Raw genomic sequence first — 23,312 nt, 5'->3', positions numbered from 1 at the left:
GGCGTCGAGGACTACCCACCCTTGGGCCTCCCATCGCGGGTGGGAACCTGGACTCCCCAACTCTGTTCACCCTCCGCCAGCTGCGGGGGCGGGGGAGGGCGGTGATGGTGAGCGTGCCTCTCCGCGCATATGTCTCGCTTGGCTGGAGAGGCCCCCACTTTTCCGCTTATGAGCTCCCATTGATAGATTCTATCGGAATGAGGCCGCGGCTGGGGAGGCGCAGCGATGCACCCCCTGCCCCTCCCAAAACAGGCACACAGAGAGCCAGGGTAGCACTTCAGCTCTCTACACCTCCCACGTGCAGGGACGCCAGCCCAGGTGCGTGCGGAGGGGCGGGAAGGGGCGCGGCCTCCCAGCTCCCTCCCCCAGGGGGCGGGGTAAGGGCGGGGCGAGCCTGTGGGGCGGGGCCGGAGGCGGGGCGGTAGGGCCTGGCTGAAGGGGCAGAGCGCGGCCTGGCGAGGCCAAGAGGGGCGGGCCCGGGGGGGGGGGGGGCGGGGCTCGGCTCCCGTCGGCTCCGCTGAAGCGCCCACTTCCTCTGGCGCCGGCTGCCTGGCGGAAGTACGTCAGTTGTTATCCGCTCGGGGCGCCGCTGCCACCGCCGCCTCACGAGCCCCGGCGCCTCAGCCCCGGTCAGCGCCCCGCCCGCCTGCCCGCCTGTCGGGCCTCAGCCCAGTCTTCGCCCGCCGCCAGTTGCGCATGGGGCGTGCCCTCGGGGCCGCGGCCTACGGCCGCTGAGCGCCGGCCGCCCCGCCGATGCGCGCTGCGTCCCGCGCCGGGGCGCCCAGGCCGCGCAGGGCCCGGGGCTGAGGCTACCCGCGCGGCATGTCCGGCCCGACCCGCCGCCCGCCGCCGCCCAGGGCCCGAGTCCGCGCGGACCGCAACAAGCCCGGCGGGGCCGAATAGCGCAGCGGCAGCGGAGCGGGAGCCCGACGGTGCGGCCGCAAGGTCACCGCGCGCCATGGAGGCCAAGGTCCGCCAGAGCCGGCGCTCGCGCGCGCAGCGGGACCGTGGCCGGCGCCGGGAGGCGGCCCGCGACGCCCGCGACCAGAGCGCGTCGTCGGGGGATGAGCCTGAGCCCGGGCCCGGCAAGGAGAACACGGGCCTGCCCCGCGCGCCCCCGCCCCGCGCCGCCGCCGCGCGCCCCCCGCGCCGCCGCCGCCGCGAGTCCAGCTCGCAGGAGGAAGAGGTCATCGACGGCTTCGCCATTGCCAGCTTCAGCACGCTGGAGGCCTTGGAGGTAGGTGGGCCCCCGCGAGCATGTTGCCGCGGAGTCGCGAAAGAGAAGCCCCTGGAGCATGGGCACACCCACCCCCTTAGGGCTTCCAGGGCTGTGTGGGCCCCACGCGCCTAGAGGGTTGCTCCGGGAGGACCCGGCCCCCCCGCGGGGGGTGCGGGCCTGTTGGTGTTTTAAGGAGCTGGGGAGAAAAATCTCTAAATTATACTGTCCAAACTGGGGGCTGCCTGGCTACTCAGTCTTTTTTCAATTGTGTTTATGTTGCCAAAATATCACTTGATTCTGTTCAGGATGTGCTAGGGAGGTGAGCACTGCTGAACTTGCATGGAGGCCGTGATAAAATGGATACTTGAAGGTTCTTCCTGTTCTTCCTCCTCCCTCTCCTCGAGGTTTCTGTTCACATCGGGAGAGGGAGGGTCATATTTTAGCCCCCTCTCTCTGCCACCGCTGTGTGCTGCGTGGTTATTAGGATGGCAGAAAATATTGCTTGTCTGGTTGAGTGAAAATATTGCTTGTCTGGTTGAGTTATCGTGGACAATATTTGTTGAGCAAATAACGTCCCTTCTCGCCTGAAACCGAGTGAGTGGAGAAGGAAATGAATGCTGTCAGAGCTGGCAAGTGGACTGGTCGGGAGTTCTTGTCTCCTAGAACTGGCCTGGGTAGGAATGCCGCCTGGCCTGGGAGTCCTGTGAGCCCCAGTCAGCTAGCCAGCCCCTTCACCCTCCAGGGGCCCTAGACAGCACTTATTTTGGGGGACCAGCATCTGTGGGGTTTGGGGTCCCAGGAAATGCTTAGTTAACAGCTCCCCTTTTCTGAGGAGTTGGGGCCAGTGGCCTAGGACTCCCCAGTCTCAGAAGCTAAGTTTTAGGGGAGGGGAAGTCCCCACACTGCAGGTCCCCTTTCCAGGAGTACCCCGCCTTTGTAGAGAGCCTCAGGGTCAGCTGCTGGCAGCCAGGGACAGGTGGCCCAGGCACAGGGTTGCCACTTTTTGTCTGGACGCGTGGATGCACCTGTGTCATAGCCTGGGCTAACACTGCCCCAGATCCTCTGTTGTGCTTATCTGGGAAGCCTGGGATGGCTCCTGGGCCTAGGGGTCCTCAGCTAACACCCTCTGTCAGGGTGTGGTGTCGCAGGCCTAGGCTCTATCTTGGGGAGGGGAGGCCCCAGGGCTGAGTTTTCAAGCCAGGTCCTGCCCTGCGGCCTCTGAGAGTGGATACACCAACCACCTTCCAGATGCGTAACCGCCCTGTCAGGTGGGGTAAAGACAAAAACGCTTACTGTGTCCTCCAGGGCCCTGCACGCCGTCAGCTGGCCTCTGCCACCTGACATCCTCTCACACCAGTTTCTGCCTCAGGGCCTCTGAACTTGCTGTTCCCTCTTTCTGGGCTGTTCGGCGCCTTCATGTCTCAGCGCAAATGACACTCAGAGAGGCTGTCTCTGGGCATGGCCTGAAGCAGCATCCCTTCCCCCCAGCTGTGCATCTCCCCTTGTTATTTCACACACTCTCTTTGCCGCCAGTTCCCACTCTCTCTGAAGCTGTCCGCTGTTTTGATGCTCCAGAACTTGTAGCTGGAAGAGAGCAGGCACCTGTCTGTGTGTTTCCCGTGAGGGTCCTAGTGCCCCATGTTCCTGGAGTGAACCAGTGAGGAGAAACGGAGGTTCAGGGAGGCTGCGCCTCGGGTCACTCCGCGCCCCACACACTGCCTGCAGTGGCTCTGGCTGTACCCTCCTGCCTCGGGACGCAGTGCGAGGGGACTTCTGCGGGCTCAGACCAGCCCCAGCCAGGTCGTGGTGAGAATGAGCTCCTTTCTGCTTGGCATTCACGCAGCCGCATCACGCAGGGCCCCTCTACATACCTTTCTCTGCCTTTCTGAGCCAGGGAGGTGTCTGCCTGTCTTGGAAAGTACGGGGCTTCTGGACAAGCCAAAACTTCTAGATCAGCCCGCTTGTTTGGCCTCATTTCTTCCTAAAGTGTAGTGGTTTTCCCCCAGAGTTCAGATAATTCATAATGAGGCTGAGTGACAGCACGCAGCGAACGAGTACTCCCTCTACCAGGTGCTGTTCTGAACCTGCTTGTCCCCACTGCACAAATGGGGACACAGGCCCGTCGCCTGCCGTGTCAGGACCTCAGTGTGCCCAGACTCAGGGTTCTGCCAAGCTCTCGCGAGTCTGTCTTGGCCTCCATGTAGATGCAAGCTGCCACCCTGGGAGCATAACCTAATGTCAGGTGTGGGGGCCTGTGCAGAGTGCCAGTGTCCCTCAGGGCCTCCTTGCCTTTGTCCTGAGGAGGCACGTCCCCACTCCGAGTCCCCTCCAGACTCTCTCTCCCTCTGTGTCCTGGGAAGGCCCCCTCCACCCTGTGTCCTGGGCAGGTCTCAGGCCCCCTCACCCTCTACCCAGTGTCCCTGTGTCTGCTCCAGAGGAAGGGTGACACAGGTGCCTGCCTCAGGGCAGCTGGGAAGGTCACTGGCCACCTCTGTTAAGTGCTGTGGCCCCAGCAGGCGCTCCATAATGTGGCAGGGGTGTTGTCGACTGAGGAGGGGCCCCAAGTCTGTCTGGCTCAGGACATGTACACAATCCTGGGGGTAGGGTTATCTCCAGTGGAATCCAGTGTCTGAGCTGAGTGTGTGCAGAGGTCACGATCTGGGCGCGGGGTCGCACACCTAAGCCCTTGTCCCCTGTCGGCCTTCCAGTTTTCCGTTTATCCATGTGGGGACAGTGAGCAGGTTTCCATGGGATAGGGGCCCTGTGGTTGGGGCGGCACAGGGCATCTTTTTCCCAGGGCTTTCCCTCAGGGCAGCCGGCCCTTGCCCTCCGTGTTCCTTCGTGTTCTCTGGGTCTGGAGAGAGCATTTGGCAGTAGAACCACTCTTCTCACTTGGCGTCCATGTGATTTCTTTGTTCATTTGCTTTTCAAACAGCAAAACACTTTTACCTGGATCGAGTCAATTTTTATGAAAAGGCATATTTTGAAAAAAGGTAGCACCAGACTCAGTCTCCTTCAGTAACTACTGTCCCCAACTCCTGGTCTTTGTAGAGCATGTTGTGCAGCTATAACCACACTTGTAGTCTTGTGCCTCTCCTTTTTGCACAAGGAAAAGGTTATCTGCCGCATCTGTACATGTCTGGGGCATGTGTGACCGGGAACAGAGATGGAAAGGAAAACGCCCCAAATTATAGCTGTGCTCACAGGCGACTTCCCTTCTCTAATTCTGTTTCTTACATTTTGATCAACACGTGTAGCTTTTATAATCCACAAAATGTACACCTGAAGCTGTACATGACCTGCACCACATAGAATCGTGCTTGAGAAACTGCTCCCACCTCTGACACGTCGGCAGGTGGATAGTGGTGTGTGGGCAGCTGGTCTTGGCCCGGCCCCGCTGCTCCCAGCCTTTGGGGCCATCCAGGGGCTCGCTCTGTGTTTCCCCCCAAAATAATGGAACCCTTCCCAGCTTAGGATGTGAGCCTTATGCCCGCTGAGGGGTGGGTTCAGGCCTGGACCTGGCCCCATGGGGTGGGGGAGTCAGTGAAGGGTGCCAAGACACCCCTTTCCTGGGCCACATTAGGGAGGGTCAGTGGTGGTGATCCCTCTGCGAGTCAGGTTTAGCCCCACCTCGGGGCAGACAGCTTGTGGTCTGTGCTAGCTTGGTGCTCAAGGCCAGGTGTGTGGGGAGTTGAGATGTAGCCCCCACAGCCCATGGACAGAAGCCCATGCTATCGGTTAACCTGGGGGGGGCCACGTGCCCAGCCCAACCCTCAGACAGGAGGAGTGAGAGCTGAGGATACACAGATGATTGGGTGCTGTGAGGAGAGCCAGCAGCCAGAGAAGCCTTCAGCATGGAAAACGTCCAAGTCTTCAGGACAGAGCACCTCCTCCAGGCTGCCTTTTGCTCTTCAGATGGGGAAACTGAGGCCCGGGGTGGGTGGGTGGGGCTTTGCCTGCAGTCATAGGCTGGAGGTGTGGTGCTGAGCTTGGAACCTGCCTAGGATGAGTTAGGCTGCTCCCCCTGTCCCTGCTCCACAAGGTCCCACAGCTTGCTGTGAGCTGTGCAGCCTCCAAGGGGGACCCTGGCAGCCAGTGAAAGCAAAGCCACCGCATGGCCCCTCAGCCCACCTGGGTGTCCACCAGCCCAGGGCAGCACCGGTTTTGCTACTTGTGGGGTGGGAGGAGCTCTGGGCCTAGCCTCAGTCAGGCCTGGCATCTCTGTACCATCACTGGCTCCTGTTGTGCGGGAGATGAGCTTTGTGGGAGCAGTTTTGGCAATAGCAGCTGCTGAGTGCCTGTCTTGAGGACTTCCCTGTCCTCACACACCCACTTAGTAGAGAAGCAGCTGAGGCCTGGCGAGGCCAGATCCTTGCCCAAGATCTGCCTGCCGCTGTCCCAGGCCACAGAAACCGCAGATCTTCCCCTGAACTTGGCTGCATTTTTCAGACACTCTTTGGGAAGAAGCTGAGCTTGAGCAGAGGGTGGTCCTGCCCGACATGTGAAGGGTCAGCCTTTTCGTGGGCTGCAGGAGCAATGCTGTGGCCAGGGCCAGCTGCCTGACCTCTGGGGAAGGGCCAAGCCCCCGAGCACCGTGGGGATCTGAGCCGGACTGCAGAGCCTGAGGCTGCACTGGGCTGCGAGGGCTCAGCCGCGTCCCCCAGTATCACCCCATGTCCATCTCGGGAAGTAGGGTCACAGGGAACACTCTGGTGACAAACAGCAGTGGCGGCAGCCAAAGTCCTGATGGATGGTAGCCTTGTCTCTGCTGGGCAGCGTGTTACCTTCACCTGCCTGCAAGCACAGGTGAGGGTCTTGAGCCCCTTGTGGGGCTGGGCCGTTTCCTGGGCTCCCTTGTTCCCCCGTGACTGGGGCTTGTGTGCATGGCACTTGTGGCCTTGGCACCTCAGGCTTCCCTGTCTGTCTCACCTGCGCTGTGCCCAGCCCCGGTGAAGGCCATGTGGATCTGATGACAGAGAGGGTGGTGGGCACCTGGAGGCTGTGCTGTGCCTGGGGGAGAGCGTGGCAGAGAAGGGGTTCCATGGCCTGGAGCCTTCCCTTCCCGCTAGTCAAGTTTGCCTGGGAGGAGCGGCAGCCTGGGCTGTCGGGGCTTCTCCGTGGCAGCTGTAGTGGCTTTCTCTCCACCCTTGCTCTGGTTTTGGGGCCGTGTGTGCACGTATGTACTGTTGGGAGGGTAGGGGGTCCGCAGCCCAGGTACATATACGCAGCAAATTCTGTTCAGGTGGGCAGTTTTCTGCCTTCTGGAGGAAGGGTACTGGAGTCTGGAGGCTACCCCCACCATGGGTGTGGGGGTCACCAAGCTGGGGGCAGCCAGAGTGACAGCAGTGGCACACGCTGAGACAGCTTGAGCCATGTGGTTCACATGCTGTGACAGCTTGAGCCATGTGGTTCACATGCTGTGTGAGGAGCCCTGGGAGTTGGGGACCCTACGCAGATGGGGAGACTGAAGCATTCACCTGGCCTCTCATCTGGGGCAGAAGTCCAGCTTGATGGGGGCCAGGCCCAGGTACCTGCTGTGGTCACACTGCCCGGGCCATGCTCCCTGCCCGCACCCCTCTGCCAGGAGTCCCTTTCTGCACATCTTTGGTGACCAGGAACCTGCCGCCCCGAGGAGCCATCCCCCGGTTCAGGCTTCATGAGGCCTCTGGGGAGCCAGGCCACTGCCCGTTAAGAGGTTTCCAACACTGTGAGTCGCATCACTGGACCATGGCCTCCCTCACCCTCCCCTCTTGCCTGGACTGTTGCTTGGGATGGTCTCTCACTGCTCTCAGTCACTGGGACCCAGGCAGTGGTGGCCCCGAGGCAGGCCCTGCGAGGCTCACATGGGTCTCCCAGGCCTCTGGAAGCGACTGCTGGCCACCAGGGAGGGCTCTGACCCGTCCTGCTCTCCTGACTCATTGAGCACTGGGTGCGTCTTGTGCCCTGTGCCAGCTTTGGGCTTGGCTCCAGGCAGAGGAGGCGGACAGGTAACTAGACTCGCGAGAGACTGGAAGGAGGTAACGGGCTGTGATGACAGCATCTGCCATGAAGGCAAGGCAGGTGCTGGGGCGGGTGGGGCTTTCGGGTTGAGAGGCTGTGGAAGGTCTGTGAGGCCAGGAGGGACGCGTGCGGTGACCGGTCACCGAGGTCACCTGAGACGCTTTCTCCTTTCGGGAGCTGGAATCTGAAACCTACGTGGAATCAAGTGCTTTGGAGAATTAGGACAAATGTGGTATTTGGTTCCAGTTTGGTGTGGAGAATCTTCTAGGACCCTGATTTGCCACAGTAGTTCTGGAAAGAAATCTCAATGAGTTTCCCCTTTTGTTCAGCTCACCAGGACTCATTTGTGTGTGGGAGGAGAGCTGGTTTGGACCCTGGTGTGCCATGGGGCCGGGGGGTGGGGAGGCCGTTGTGCGTTTGTGTATGTGGGGAGGGACCTTGACCCGGGGAAGCGTCTCCAGTGTCCCCGGCTCTGCTTCTCCCTTGGAACAGATGTTTAGGGCAGTCACCGCCCTCTGGACTCTGCACGGAGCTGCACATGTTGACCTGGCAGCTTGTGCTGGGGGAAGCAGAGCAGGCATCTGTGCACGGCACCTGTGTGACCCTGTCAGGGGGCCCCCACTTACATGCCATTGCCAGGGAAGTACTAGGGACCAGAGCCCAGCCCAGTCAGGGGTGGTGCCGAAAATCACAGCAACAGGAAGACGGCAGTGAGGGCCTCGGCTCACCTCATCCTCCCAGCAGCCCCTGCAGCAGGTGCGTGCTGCTCCCGTCGTCCTCAGTTTTCCCCTCTGAAAACTCAGGAGTTAAGTCACTTCTTAAATCTGCATGGCTGGCAAGTAGCAGAGCAGGATGAGAACCAAGCACAGGACCTAGGTCTGTGCCGCCCCGTGGAGGGCAGGGGGCTGGGGGTGGAGGCCATGTAACCAGAGAGCGGCAGGGCCCCCGCCTGTCCCGCCTGTTCACCCCTCTGGCCCGGGGCTGCATGTCTGACCACCCTGTTTTGCCTGTCCTTGAAGGGAGGGCCCTCACAGTTTCACATTGAGTCAAGAGTTGGCCCTGTGGGGATCAGGTGGGACCTGGTGGGACCTCCAAACCAGCCTCCACAGGAGCTCCAGCAATGTGTGGCCATCAGCCATGTCCTGATCCTCTCTCCCTGCCCCGTCCCACTGGTTGCTCCAAATCTGACCTATTTTGCCACCTTTGGTGCCTGGCAGTTGCTCCTCTCCCTGCAGACACTCTCCAGCCTTGGGGGAGGGCAGGGGTGTTCATGGTCCTGGCCCCAGGTCTCCCGCCTCTCATGAGCGCCAGTCCCCACGGGGACCCATAGGGTCTGCCATGATCCCATCACTTACCTAACCTCACATACTGTAGCTATCCCTTCTGGCCCCCAGGCTCAGCGCTGTGTGCTGATCCTCAGACCCCGGCAGGCCCCTGGCCAATGCTTTTCCCACATACTGCTCAGCCTGCCCTCACCTCAGTCTTGGCTCCACCTGCAGCCCCAGTGAGGATTTGTCAGACAGGAATGCTCATAGACTCATCTGGATAAAGCCAAGGGCTCCTGACTCCTGAGATCACATCTCTTCCTGATCAGATTCCCCGGAGATACCCTGTCTGCTGTCCATGGAATGAACCCATGTTCTCCTTGAAGCCTGGCCCTGCCTACCTCCTCATCTTGGGCCCTGCACCCTAGGAGTGGCCCCTGGCCCCTGCCCAGCTTGCGTCATCTCCCAGGAGCAAGCTCAGGATGCTTCTTCTGAGGCCCTCCTGTCAGCCAGGGCATCCTTGTGCCTGCTCTGGGTCTCACTTTCCTCATCTAGGGGTGATAAGGTGGAAGTACCTACTAGTGGTCCTGTACCTCCCTGTCTCTTCTCGGAGCTTGTTTTTCTTCATCCCCCACCCACACAGAACATGAGCATGAGATGGTTCAGCAGCAGCCGCCCTGGCTGCTCCCCCGCTGGGCCGGGCTGCAGCTGCGCAGATTCCAGGGCCCGAGGGGGAGCTCCCAGGACCTCGAGCTTGAGAGGAACTGTGGCAGTTCTGGTTGAGCACGGGATACGGTCTGGCTGTGGAGGAGCCGGCGCTGAGCCTCTGGGGCGGGGCTCATGGCCTGAGGGGCCCTGAGCAGAGACGGTCAGAATGGTGGTTTGTGACCATTAAATCCCAGTGTAGTGCAAGTCAAGACTCGGCCTGGGTCACGGGGGGTACCCACGCATGGACGTGGTGTTGGGTGGTGGCTCGTGCAGACCTGACCAGGCGGCTGTCTGTGTTCACCTTCACACCTCCTTGTCCCCCAGGTGCTTCCAGTTTCCCCAGACCGCTGTCTGCGTCGACAGTCATCTGTCTGGCTTGACTTTAGCCACAGGGTGGGTGGGTCTGCATGTTCTGTTTCCAGGTGACTCTTCTCTGTCCTGATGGTAGAGGCTCAGTCAGTGGATGTTGGAAGAGATGGGTACCTTCACAGGGCCTGGGAGGGGGCGTCCCTCTGGGAGGGGCTCCCTGCCTGTATGCTGGGAGCTGGGGCCCGGGAGGCACTGGCCGAGGCTGCGGTTGTCCTGATGGAGCCGGGCTCCTGACTCCCTGCCCTTGACCATCTGCCCTCCAGCCATGCCCACCTCACCAGGTGCTCACTGCCCTGCGCACACTGTGGGCGGGTGCTCGGGGTAGGGCACTGAGGAGTACAGTGGGACCGGGATGTAATGAGGCAAGTTCTGGAAGCTTCCAGAGCAGCAGAGGTGTCAGTGAGGTCTTCAGGAAACAGCCCTCAAGGGCAAGGAGACCCTCAGGGAAGCCTTGGCCTAGAGAGTCAGCATACTGGGTGTGGGGCTGGGGCGGTGTGGGTGTGACGTAGGCGGAGGAAGGGTCAGGGAGGAAGCTCTGACCAAGTGGTGTGGCTGGAGGGGAGACTGGACCTGGCCCCCCAGAGCAGCCAGGCCAGCTCCCAGTTCAGCACCTGAGCCCAGACAGGTCCCAGGCTGGGGGCTGAGGTGCTTGTGGCCTTCCTGCACCTGGAGCAGGGCCCAGGGCAGGGGTTAGGGCAGGGGGAGGACCTTCTCAGCCCCCCATCTGGCCCCTAGGACCTGTGTGGGCAGGGAGGGCCTCTAGCAAAGCCTGTCTAAATGGAGGCAGATCCTCTTGTGGTTCACAGGGCCTTCCTTCCCTGTCTCTCTAGAACTTCCCTGACTTTGGCACTTAAGTCCCATGTCCCCAGAACCTGCAGACATGGAGAGTTGGTCACTTGGGGGTTGGCATCAGACGCTGGTGGGCAGTGCAGAAGCTACCTGCTTTCTGGCTGGGGGGAGGGGAAGGGTTACCTCCTGGGGAAAGACCCTGGCAGTAACCCACGGGCTCCCCCAGTCACTGGGAGGAAGCACCTGCACGTGGAGTCTCTGCCCCCGGGTGTGAACCACAGCCTAGAGGAGCAGGGTGGAGGGGCTGCGATTTTACTGAGGTAAGCGGGTGCGGGAGTGTTGAGCCAAAACTTGCAGGTGAGGGGCAGTGAGCCATGTGCATGCCAGGGCAAAGGAAGCAGCTGGGCCAAGGCCCTGGGGCAGACAAACTCTGATGGGAGATGACAGCCTGCCAGGTGAGCTGGGGGTGAGGCTCTGAAGGTAGAATGGGTGGGGCCCACACTCAGACTGCAGGCAGGTGGGATTTGACCTGAACTCCTGAAACCACAGAGAGCAGATGCCTGAAACAGGAGTCAGAGAGTGCTGCTGGGGCCCTCAAGTCCAGGAGGTTATGGGAGACAGGGTGACATGGCCATCCCACAAGGCCTCCCTGCAGGAAGTGAAGGGGCAGGTGGGGTGGGAGGCAGTGGTGAGCTCTTGGGTGGGCCATCTGCACACTGGGGCCATCTGCATTCTCACCCTGCTGAGGGGGGAGTGAGAGTTGCCCAAGTTTGGTGAGGAGGGGTGAGCTCTGTGGGGGTGGGGTCCAGGTATTGGGGAACAGACCCCAGTGTGGTTCACAAAGTGTGGAAGGGGGGGTCCTGCCCAGTTGGAGAGAGGTGGCCGTGCCTTTGCCTGCAGAGTCCGCGGCCTGGAAGGGCCTGATCCATGTGGGAGCAAGCAGCCTCAGCCCCCAGTGAGGGGAACAATTCTGAGTCTGTGTTTGCCAGTTTTAATTACTTTTATCTCTCCATGGCTGGTTTACTGAAGCACAGTTTGAAATTTTATTGGAGTGCATAGTATTAATGTTTAAGGGAGTTAAAAATAGTCACATGAAATTGCTACAGGAAAATCTAATCTGTGATTTCATGGCAGCTTCCCCCGAACCCAGTGGTCCGGGGAGGGTCTGAGGCCTGGTCACTCAGGGGCTTCACTGCCGGGCCATTGCCTTGGGTGGCCAGAGATTGTGCACCTCTGTGCCCCACAGCACGCTCTCTGAGGGCCCCCTGTGTGCGGGCAAGGGTGCTGGGGTCTGCATGGCTGCATCTGCCCATGTGCGCCCGCAGGTGTGGCCCAGAGGCCCCATGCTGACTGAGGGCTACCTGGACACCCCTCTTGGGTCACCTCACTTGTCACCTCTGGTGATGGCAAGAGCTGACAACTCCCCAGGCTGGCTAGAGGTTCCTGGGTCACTGGTGGACATGACCACAGACCCTGGGGCACTGGAGTTGGTCCTGGCTCACCCTGCATTGTTACAGCCTTGGCAGTGCCGCATTGCCCCGTTTGTACTCGGGAGCACTTGTAGTAGCATTATTGCGGGCCTGCAGTGTGACTGCAGAAGCAGCTGTGGGTAAAACCTCCACAGGCCTGGGCACAGCTGCCGCTCCAATCTCCAGATGAGGAAATTGAGGCCGGCAGGGCAGTGACCCTGTGTGTGCCCGGGCATGGCTGAGCCTTTTAAAGGAGCCCAGACAACCACCCCCCCCCCACCGCCACCAGACTGGCCTCACAGGTGAGGGCAGCCCCAGCCTTGGGCACCAGGGGCAGGGCTGGCTCATGTTCACCAGCTGCACGCACAGAACAGAAGCCCAGGGAGTTCTGGGAGCATTCTCAGCGCAGTGACTTGCTGTGGGAGTGGCGTCTGGACCCCTGTGCACCCTGCTCCGGAGAAATCCTGCTGAGATGGCGCGTTTCCTTCCAGGAGAGGAAACTGGTGGGGCCATTGGCTTAGAGTTCATCCTCTTGAACCTTCAGGCGGGAAGTGCTATGGGCCTCTCTTGGAGCCAGGACGTGTGTGGCACGAGGCCGCCTGCCTGTGGAAGCCGGGGAGCCTCTGTCTGCACAGGGCCCACGCCAGGCGCATGGCAGCTTGGCCAGGGCAGGCGGCTTTCCTGCTCCCCCACTCCTTCCAGACGCAGAAGGTCCTGTCCTGGGGCCCCACGTGCCACCGTGGTCTGTGGCTGGGATGGAGCTGGACTGAGTTCAGTCTGGGGGAGAGAGGCATGAGTGTTTCAAGTTTTCTGACAATCTGGTTGTTGTTTTTTAAAGAAAAATAACAGGAAAAGTGGCAAGTTAGGACAATTCGTGGTCGACAGACGTGTCTTTTTAACCTCGTGAATGATGCAGTGGCCTGATGTGTCTGGAGAGATGACCTAGAGTTTTCCTGAGGCCCTTCCCGAACCTGCAGAGGGGCTGGGGCTAGTGGCAGGGGGAGGGAGGGGTCTCGGCCCGGAGTGGGTGGGGTCCCGGAGGAGGTTCTATCTGCAGCGCACACCACGTAAGTCACCCCCATGCTTGCTTCCCTTCCCTGTCTGTCCAGCCCATTCTGTCTCCTTGGTTCACAGATGCTTGTTAGAAAGACAGGTTCCTGCCTCGCCCCATGTGACCCCTTAGGGCAGGTTGCCCCTACAGGTTTCATGGTTAGTGGTGGACCATCCATGCATTCTCTCTCTTTGCTCAGACTTCTGTCATGGGCAGCCCTGTTCTCTTTCTAGGGCTCAGACATAAGAGCTCAGAGGTTATCCCCTGGACCAGAAACAGCCTTTGTGATTTTGGCCATGTAGGTCAAAAGTGGCCTTGGATGGCCCTAAGAAGGCCCTGAGTTGGGTGCTTGCTCCTTCCTCCCTGTGAGAGCTCAGCCCACAGTGACACGTGAGGTGCACACCTCAGGATCAGGCCACACAGGGGCAGGAGGCTTACTCTTTCCAGAATGAAGTGGTCCACGGGAAGGTGAGGGGAGAAAGCTTGCCACTTCTGTGGCAACAAGAAAGTCACAGCACCTGTGTTGGCTAGGAGCAGGGCTCCAAGGGATGGGACATTGGGCCCAGGGGCCCGATCAGCGCAGCTGCAGTGTCCTGCGTGGAGACTCCGCGCCAGCCTCCTGTCCAGCCTGCGGGGTCTGGGTGTGCATGTGCACACCTGTGTTGGGGAGGGTGGGGGGAGATGCCTCAAAGCCCCGCCTCCTTATATCTGTGGGCCCTTTAGGTGGTGTCTGCCCGTGCTTCCTCTGTTGGCAACTGCCACGTCAGCCTGGCCACAGGGGCTCGGTCAGACGGGAGGGTGTGTGAACAAGCCCGTGTTTCCATCTGTAGACTGAGTGTGGCAGGCGGCTCCCTGCATGTGGGCCAGCCCAGTCCAAGTCCCGACTGCCAAAGACCTTGTGGGACAAAAGCCCCTCCCTCCCCTGAGGAAGCCTTCTGAGTGGGTTACGGCCTTTTCCACCTTCGGATGGGAGGCTGGGGGCAGGCGGGGACCCATAGGTGGTCAGTGAGGTTATGAGGGGACAGACCTGCAGCCTGGCGCCAGTGGACAGGTGGGGGTTCCGGGAGCCTTGCTGCTTTCCAGGGCCTGGGTGGGAACAGTTGGGTGACCAGGAATCTCTCTGGACTTCTCTGGGCCTTGGCCTCCGTCTGTAAAGGGGTTGGCATTCATGTGTCATGGGCACACCAGGAGTCCATATGTATTGAGTACCCTGCGTGTCGAAAGCGTGCCGCTGTGTTCACCAGTGCTTTCTGTCAGTGGAGGCACAGCCTCAGTGTTGTTCCCCAGGGAAGCCCGTGGCCACATGCGGGCCAGCTGCTGACTGCTGCCAGACGTCAGAGCCTCCCTTGGCCTCCCTCCCATCCCCGGGAGACAGGCACGCACCTCTGAAGCGGCTCCTTCTCTTCCACTTCCTTGTCTGCATTAGCCTTCTCTCCTTTTGGGAGTCATGACAACTCGCCTTATGGGCTGGCTCCCTCCTGATCTGACCCCAGGTGCCTGGAGCCAAGCTGGCATACAGTCGGCGTTCACTGCCACTGTAATGAGTTCGCCTGATTCCTATGGGAGGGGCAGGCAAGGGAAGTCCTGGGATCAGCAGGGACTCTTGTCGGCAGGGCATGAAGTGGGGAGTAGCCCCTTCTGACTGAGACAGGCTAGTGCCCTGGGGGGTTCCAGAGGTGGCTGCAAAAGTGCAGGTGACCTGTGGGTGTCTCAGGTCTGATAGCCCAGAGTATGAGCGTGGGAAAGGGGCTGTTCTGCACCCAGCGAGTCTCAGTCCCCCTTGCTGCTCAGGCAGAATCTGCCTGTGAACTTTGGTCAGATCCACAACAGTGGGCCTGGCAGGTCATCAGTGGGGACCTGAGTTCCAGGCTGGCAGGACTGCTGCATGGCATGGTATCTGACCTCATGGATGTCCCAGGACAAGTGCCCCACCTGTGGCCCCCCCCAGCTCAGCTGACCTTTAGGAGCCCCCATCCCCACTGGGACACCATCCCTCTCTCTCCCTGGTGCCCCTGAGTTGACATTGAGCATAGGGCAGGGACGTGCAGGAAGGTGAGCGTGCTAGCGCTTGGTGAACGGGCAGGCATCACAGGGTGTGGCATGCTCCCTCTTGAGAGGTGGTGGATGGCATTTCACTCCCCACATCCTGCTCGCGCTCCAGGTCTGTGTGCCCGTGGGTCTGGGCCTGGGAGACGGGAGGGATCTGTTACACCGCCATGTGCAGCTCTGGAGCGGGGTGGTCAGTTAGCCTGCAGTTGGACGTGGTTGCTCCCGGGCTGGGCCACAGGCCATACCGGACAGGGCAGTCAGGGTGCTTCTGTGTCTGGAGGGACAACTCTAGTCTGGTTGGCCTCATCGGCGCCCCTGGTGAATTCTGGAAAGTGTGGGCCCCGCTCACTGGGTGGAAAGAGGGACGTGTGGAGTCTTCTTGAGGTGGCTGTAGACCCTGAGTTGGAGGACCCCACCCTCAAGCACAGCACCTCCTGTTTCCTGCCTCTGGTCCAGGGGACCAGAGCAGACTGGGGCCTCGTCCTTCCTGCCACCTGCTTAAGTACCTAGGGACACTTCTTGCAGGGCCATGGGATAAAGTCACCATTGCGCTCATTCAGGCTTTCCTCCTCCTCCCCTCCCTCAAATGCTCTTGGAATCTGCTGAGTCCCTTGTTGGCGTTTCCTTGCCTCTCTCTTTAGCAGCCCAGTGGTGCTGGAGCTGCCTCCAGCTTCCTTGTGGATGCCAGCAAGAGGCACCTCACCTGCTCAGTACATACCAATGCCAGGTCCTCCTGGGTTCGGGACACATGAGCAGGGCTGTGTGTGTCGGTGGGGTCGGGGGAGTGGGACGTCCAGACCTCTGCATAGTAGTAGCTGTGCAGGCAGTGCGGAGGCTTGATGGGATGGGAGACCACGTTGTTGTTGTCAGCATCAGTGTAACACATGCTTGTTAAACACCCACTGTGTGTCAGGCTCAGCTCCGGGCACTGGGTACAGCTGTGAGCAGGGCTGGCCCACATCTCTGCTCTAGGGCTGGATCTGGGGTCGCTGAAGCCCTGCACACCTGGCTGAGATGGAGACTGCTTTCCCAGGACAGTTCCCATCCAGTCAGGATTCCAGGCTGCAGGGAATTTGGGCTGATAGACCCACAGGTGGCTCAGGACCAGAGGAGGAGGCAGCTGGAGTTGCACAGTCTCTGCCTTTGGCCAGCTACTGTGCTAATGGCCTTCAGCCCAGGGCTCACCCTGGTCTCAGACTGGGAATCTGAGGGCCACTCCCAGGATGGGCCATGTCTCACAGAGGCCAGCACAGCCATCAGTCTCAGTGCCTGCTTCCCGTGAGCTTGGCTGAGACTTCACACTGGGCCGAGGATCAGGGCACCCTATTACTGGCTGGGCTCTTTGGGAAACACCCCAGTCATCCTCCACAAACCCCCAGTCCTGACAGGCCCGCCCATACTCATCCGACCCATCTATGCCCTCCCCGTCCCTCCATCTGCCTTCACTCCCCTCACGTGGCCCTGCCAGGGTGGGAGGCTTCTTCGCAAGCTTAGGGTGGTAGGCTGACAGCCCGCTGTGGAGGGCGGCGTGGGCCGCGGCCCCTCAGGTGGGCGCTGGTACGTGCGCAGGGCCCCACCTTTGGCACAGCATAGTCTCTCGTGGTGTCACAGTGGGTATAGCTAACGCTCCACGTGTCACCACCGGTTAACTGGCTGTGTTCTTCCTCGCCCTGCAGAAGGACATGGCCTTGAAGCCACACGAGCGGAAGGAGAAGTGGGAACGTCGCCTTGTCAAGAAGCCCCGGGAGGCAGAAAACTGCCCATCTGCAGAGCCAAGTGAGAACGGGCGGCCCCTGGAGGCAGGCAGCTCTGAGCAGGACCTGGAGACACCCTGTGACCGAGGGAAGAAGAAGGTCCCTCTGCAGCCCACCAAGCAGGTGAGCCCCGGGCCCCTCCCACTCAGAGCCACGGGCTCCGTGCCCTCTGCCCCCGGGCAGCCTCGGGGCCACAGCAGCACCTGGACACCACCCATCGTCAGCTGGGCCTCCCTGGCAACGTGCTCCGTCGTTGTCGGGGGTGGGGTATGGGGCACACGTGGACTGGGGCCAGGGGCACCCGTCCGCCGGAAGTCTGAGGGTCCTGAATAGAGGCAAGAGGCACCTCGGGTGGGTCACAGCCAGATAGAGGCCACGCCAGGCCAGGAACTGGGGGCGGGGGTGTCTTGTGTCAGGCGGGACGGGAGGGTGCACCGCTGATAGGCTGGCCCCGTTTCCCCATTGCGTCTGTCAGGCTCCGCCGACTACGGGGTGTCCAGCGTGTCTGTAATGCGTGGGGTCCAGGCTCATTGCTCGGTGCTCTCCATGTGCTAAACTTATGCGAAACGCAGTGTCTGCAAGACTGGGGGAGTCACATCACTTCTGTTTGGTGGTCCAGGCGCAAGGAGCAGCCCCGCTGGGAGCAGGCCCTCAGTGGGGGGTGATCCTTGCTGTCACTCAGAGCCCAGCTCGCATGGGGCAGGGAGACTGGGGCCAGGGGCTTATCTCCCAGAGCACAGGGTTCTGTCCTAGGTGTCGGCTCAGCACTGCAGCTGCTTTCCTCTTCAGGGACTCACTGGTTTGCGCCTCTGTTCAGAGAGGGGGTTCTTCTTGGTGTTTCACACTCCACTTTCAACTCCCTTGGGGATTGGAATGCTGGTGAGGGGGCAGCATGTTTCAGGGACCCGGGCTGGATGGGGGGTCTACAGACACACCTGCCCAGGTGGACACGTGCTCTTTCTTCCATGCAGGTGTGCTCCCCAGAAGGGGGGCCGCTCCCAGCCAACCACTGGGACCAGAACGGCCCGGCCCAGCGCCAGCAGCAGCTCCAGCCCAGCCAGCCCCAGGGGTCACTCCCAGCCCCGTGTCAGCGCTGCCAGCCCCGTCGGGCTTCCCCGGACCCCGGGCAGCCCTGCCAGCCCCAGCGGCCACTCCCGGGTCAGCGCAGCTGGCCCCAGCGGTCACTTCTGGGCCCAAGACAGCCCTGCCAGCCCCGGCGGTCACTTCTGGGCCCAGGTCAGCCCTGCCGGCCCCAGCAGCTGCTTCCAGCCCCAGATCAGCCCTGCCGGCCCCAGCGGTCACTCCCAGCTCAGCCCCACCAGCCACGTTGGGCACTAGCCCCTAGGCAGCGCTTCCGGCGCCTGCGCTCCCTCCTGGCCCCGTGGCAGCGCTGCCGGCCCCTACGGTCCATCCTGGCCCCGTGTTACCTCTGTCGACCCCTACGGTCCATCCTGGCCCCGTGGCACCGCTGCCGGCCCCTGCGGTCCATCCTGGTCCCATGCCACGTCTGCCGGTCCCTGCTGGCCCTCTGGCACCGCTGCTGGCCCGTGCGGTCGTGGATGGGCCCGTGTTTCCGTGGCCAGCCCAGCAGGGCATCCTCAGGACAGCGGTGCCGGCCCCTTCGGTCACTGCTAGCCCAGTGCCAGCGGTGTCAGCCCCCTCAGTCGCTCCTCATGCTGCGTCCACGTCGCCGGCCCACCAGCTCACCCTCAGGCCAGTGCTGCTGCCCCCGGCGGGCATTCCTAGCCCCATGCCAGCCCCGAAGATCCCTTCTGGGCCAGCCCAGCCGCCCCCGGCGGTCACTGCTTGGTCTCAATCAGCCCCAACAGTTAGTTGAAGCCCCAGAGCAGCCTGGCCCCCCCAAACCTTCACTGCTGGGCCCTGGACAGCCGTGCCAACAAAAGCGGCCACTCATGGACCCAGAACAGCCTCACCCGCCCAAGCGGCCACTCTTGGGCCCAGAACAGCCCTGCCGACGAAAGCGGCCACTGTTGGGCCCAGAACAGCCCTGCCAGCCCCTGCGGTCACTTTTGGGCCCAAGCCAGCCCTGCAAGCCCCAGCCGTTACTCCCCTTACCTGAGCGCCCCTCACTCCTGGGTCGGCCAACTCCACCCCGCCGGCCTCTCCTGGGGCCCCTGAGCCAGCCACGGCAGTCCCTGCTGAACCTGGTGCCGGCCCATCAGCCCCAGCTCTCCCTCCTGGCCCCAGGCCAACCCTGCCAGCCCCTGAGGTCACGACGGACTCGATCCTCCACCCCTGTGGTGGCCCGCCAGGCCCCATCCGTGAGTCCTGGAGCCTGACGCCCATTCTCCCAGACCACCCCAGGTGTGGCTCTGCTGAGCCAGGCCAAGGCCCCCCTCACCTCGCAGCCTGAGATGTGTTATCAGACTGGTCAGAGGCCTTCTCCAGACAGGCTGGGCTATTTGCGGTTGGAAGCTGAGGCTCAGCAGAGGCAGGAGCCCCTTGCAGGGCCACCACCAATCTGAGACCCCCCCTGCGCCAGGAAGAGAGGAGAGGACCTCAGCACCTTCCCACCTTCCACAGGCTCACCCCTACTGTGCCCAATGCGTTGTGACATGCACGCCCCCAGGAGAGGGAACACAGCTACCCCCAAAGGCTCAGGCTTGGGGGTGGGGGGGGGCGGTCCTTCAGCATCTCTCTGTGCCTCTAAAGTGCCCACTTGTCCTTCAGTGTTGGAGTTCCATGCCCAGGTGTACTGTTCAGAGAGTGAGCTTGTGTGTGCATGTACAGTGTGTGGTCTGCAAGTATGCCCGTGTCCATGGAGAGAGAGAGAGTGTGTGTGTGTCTGTGTGAGATTTTGGGAGGTGTGCCAGCTGTAGGCCTTGCTCTCCTTGAGCCTCTCTCCATCTGGCCAGTGTGCATTCCCCACGCCCTTTACCAGGCAGAATGTGGGCACAACCAGAGCCTGGCCTGGGCCCCTACTTTCCTGCCCACTGGCAGAGGGTCGCATTTGCCCAGCTCCAGGGTCCTGTGACTGTGGAGAGAGGGCCTGAAGAATGCTCAGGGCCGTCCATGGTGGTCTGCTGGTGCCAAGGAAGGTCCCCTCTGGAGTCTGTTTCCACCCTGATGGCCAGGCAATGAGGCGGAGGGCAGAGTCTCCCACCCGCCCCCCCAGCTTTGGACCAAGAAAGCCTGCAGGGCCCAAGGCCATTCCCAGAATGTCTGCTCCCAGCCTCCCACTTGTCCCCTACAGCTTTCTGGCTCCCGGGCCCCCAGGATGGCCCCCGTCAAGACAGACCTCACACTACAAGGCTTTCTCTGCCACACCCCCACCCCACTACCAGACCCACATCTGCACTCAAGGGTCATCCACCCCTTGCCCCTGGAGTCCCAGCACAGGTGGGAGAGCAGCGTCGGCCAGCAGGGCTCTGCTTTGTGCGCCTGTCTCACCCAGCTGTGATGGTCACTTTCAGTACTAACCTGGTTCACAGAGGCCACACACACACGCACCGCCCCCCACACCCCACCCCACCCCACCCCGGTTTCCAGGCCCAAGCCTTCCTCCCTGCTTGGTCGTGAAGACCCTGACACTCCGGGGTCCTGACACCCAGAGCAGGGCCTGCAGATACCTGGTCTCCCTCCCAGAAACATGGGGCTTATTTTTCTGATTAAAGAAAATAAAAAGTGCTGTGCCATTATTTTTATAATAGCATCAGTGTTTGTAATTTAACATAGTTTGTGTCGTATGGAAAGTGATTTATTCCAACAAGTGGTTTTCTGCATATCTGGACTTGCCTCTTGTTTATTCCATTTCAGCTGAGTTGCAGGAGAGCAGCCAGGGAGGGGGTGCCCAGGCGGGGGGCTGCAGCTCGCTGTAATGATCCTCCACGCCCTCCTGGCAGCCTACTTAATGGACCGGCTCCTCCTGTCCTGTTCCTTGGAGCCCCCGCTGTGGAAGGGGTCTTTTTCTCAATGCCACCGAAGGCACTTCTGAGATCTTGCCATCAACTCCCACGTAGTTCCACTATTCCATTGTTGTGCACAGAGGGTGGCAAGGCCACCCTCTCCCTCCCACTGCCCTGAACTCTCAACCCAGGTGCAGTCTGAGTATCTCTGCCTCCAGGCCCTGTGCATGCTCTTGTCTGGGCATGTCTCAGGCGGGGCAGGCCAGGACTGGACAGTTGGTCACCACCTTTCTAGGCCTCTGTGCTCTTGGACTGTTGGCTCAGTACATGGGTGCCACTTAGTGGGGGAAACACAGCTCTTGGGGGCACCACCTCTGATGGCAGGAGAGAGGTGGGGAAGAGGGCTGAGCCCTCAGGATCGCCAGGGCCTCGGGCTACCCCACCCTGCCATTGGTGAACTCCATGGTGAGTTGGGGTGGGGCTGTCCCTTGTGTGATCACTGCTGAAGAAAGGACTCGGGTTCCATCTGGACTTAGCGGGGCTCTCTAACCCCATCATGACTCTCTGTGGCCACAGCTGGCCTCAGGTTCAAAGTGCCAGGACCCTGAGGGATGTGCACTTGGGCGAGGCATCCACTGGCCATAGAGGGGACTAGATCACATGTGTCATGTCCTGGGGGACCCATGTTGCCATGAAAAAATACAGGTGGTCCAGTGTGACCAGATCATTGTTTCTGAGAACAATGGGAAACCTGGGTTTTTCTGTGGATTCAGTGGGTTTTTTCAAACCTTGGTGGCTAATTCTAACTTGATGACTCACCTAGTTGGCCAGAGGACACAGCTGTGTGGGTTTTGCATGGCCTGGTGGCAGAGGTTTGGGCCCTGGCAATTGTCCTGGCCCTGAAGCCAAGGGTGTGTGATGTGGCCCACCTCGTTGTGGGGAGAATGGGGCAGTCTGGCCTGATGGGCGGAGTTGGAATCTTTGGAGGGGGGCATGCCTTGGGGGTCCCTGTGCTGCCCCAGGCAGCCCTCGGATGGAGACTGGAGCCTGGGCACAGTGCTCTGCTGGGGCCTCTCTGGACCCTGCGGCCCACCTCCTCTTCTGCAGACTGGGCCATGGGGAGGGGACATGTGCCTTCTCTACAGGAGGCCCTGATGTGACGCCTGGTCACTATTAACCCTTTGCTGTGTGATGGCTGTTGTGGTTTTACTGTCAGGTTAAGTAAGGGGTGACCAGGTGGTCTGTCCAAAAGCAACACAGAGATGAAACCTACCTACTAAACAAGACCCCTTGGGATCCACCCAGTGGGTGGGGAGGGCCAGGAGCACGGGTGACCCCGATGAGTCCGCAGGTTCCCAGCCCTTGAAGGGGATCGCACGCCACCTCCAGCATCCACCTGGGACACCTGGTCCAGACTGGCGGTTTCTGGGGGGAGATTGCTTGTCGGCGGCCATGCACAGGGCTTCCCTGCGTGTGTGTGCACAGCTGTCTTGAGCACAGAGGTGCTCTCCAGGTGAGCGCCTAGTCACTCGCCTTGAGTTCTGCTCCTTCACGTGGGGGACACCCTGGGGAGGATGGGCCCCTGGACCAGCCACTCACTGCACGAGGACTTTGTCAGCACCTAAGGCGCCAGGCACACGATGCATCTTGACCAAGGCAGGTCACCCCTGCCCCAGGGAGCCTCTGACGGGGCAGACGTGGAATGTGACGCAGTCGCTTAATGTATTAGAAGAGCCAGGTCTACGTTTGTGTAGAGACACTTGGCTGGGCAGGGGAGCTGGTGGCCCGCCTTCTCCAGCCAGAGGCTGCACTGACCACAGAACATCCCCAGCAGCTCACCAGGTCAGGAGCTGGGGCATCTCAGGAAGGTGATGTCCGTGTCCGGCCACCTGCTCTTGCCTGAGGGGCTTGATAGGAAGCCTGTCCCAGGGGTGGGACTAGAGGGCTTGAGACTGAGAGGGGCACCACCCAAACTCCTGGAGGGGTCCCAGGGGCCTTGTTAAAAGGCAGGTTCTGACCCTGCAGAAGCTTAGAGTAGCTCTCTTTGCTGGGATTGTGATGGGACCCACATTAAAACCATAGAGACAAAATTAGCCCTAACATATTTTAACTCCATATACCATCAGCACTGTGTATCCACGGATGCAGAGGGCTGACTGGGGCTGCATCATTTTATATAAAGAGCTTGAGCATCTGTGGAGCTCTGGTATCTGTAGGGGGCTCCTGGGGGGCTTTCCCAGTGGCTCAGAGGTAAAGAATGTGCCTGGAATCAACCTCCCATGGACACTGAGGGATAACTATATTCTAAATAGTATCATTTCAGTGTGTAATCGGTGTGAAAATTAACAGTGGGATATTCTACTTTATTTTTGTACCAAGTCTTGGAAAGGCAGCACGTGTCTTCCTCATGCAGCCCTTCTCAGTTGGCCTCAGACTGGTCCAGTGTGCTTCAGAGTCAGAAAGGTGTCTTTCCCAAATTCACTGTCTCCTCACACTTGCCACTCTTGTTGGTTCTCATTCTTGCACTCAGCCAGCCCTTGGTTTGAACCCCCACCACTGGGCAGCAAAGCCGAGCACCTATCAGCCTAAAACCTCCCCTGTGAGCATCAGGTCTGTGTATCCAGGGCCAATACCCTCCACCCCAAAAGCCACAGCCCCCTCACTGAGCGAGAACGAGCCAGAACACAGCTCCAAACCTTCCTTCACTTCACTGGGGAGCTTGGCTTCTGCCCCGGGGATCGGGCCAGGAACGGGGAGCCATCTTCCACTGCTC

At 60.7% G+C, this 23,312-nt stretch overlaps 1 protein-coding gene across 26 annotated transcripts in view; it reads left to right on the top strand.

Moving 5' to 3' along the window:
- Nucleotides 1-597: 597 nt before the first annotated feature.
- The window catches only part of FBRSL1 (fibrosin like 1), an 84,096-nt gene continuing 61,381 nt past the window's right edge, over nucleotides 598-23,312 (top strand). For 25 of the 26 annotated variants that reach the window (XM_040251566.1, XM_040251564.1, XM_040251554.1 and 22 more), the window contains exons 1-2: nucleotides 598-1,237; nucleotides 16,596-16,796. In XM_040251566.1, coding sequence (XP_040107500.1) covers nucleotides 959-1,237; nucleotides 16,596-16,796 — 480 coding nt within the window. In that variant the 5' untranslated portion in view covers nucleotides 598-958. Of the gene's footprint in view, nucleotides 1,238-16,595; nucleotides 16,797-17,644; nucleotides 20,425-23,312 lie in introns of those variants that run through there. The other variant, XM_040251562.1, reaches the window with a different exon arrangement.

Source organism: Oryx dammah, unplaced genomic scaffold (genome assembly GCF_014754425.2).
Source record: "Oryx dammah isolate SB20612 unplaced genomic scaffold, SCBI_Odam_1.1 HiC_scaffold_12, whole genome shotgun sequence".
Classification (NCBI taxonomy): domain Eukaryota; kingdom Metazoa; phylum Chordata; class Mammalia; order Artiodactyla; family Bovidae; genus Oryx; species Oryx dammah.
The sequence above is the reverse complement of the archived record's forward strand: the minus strand, read 5'-3'. Positions and strand labels throughout refer to the sequence as shown.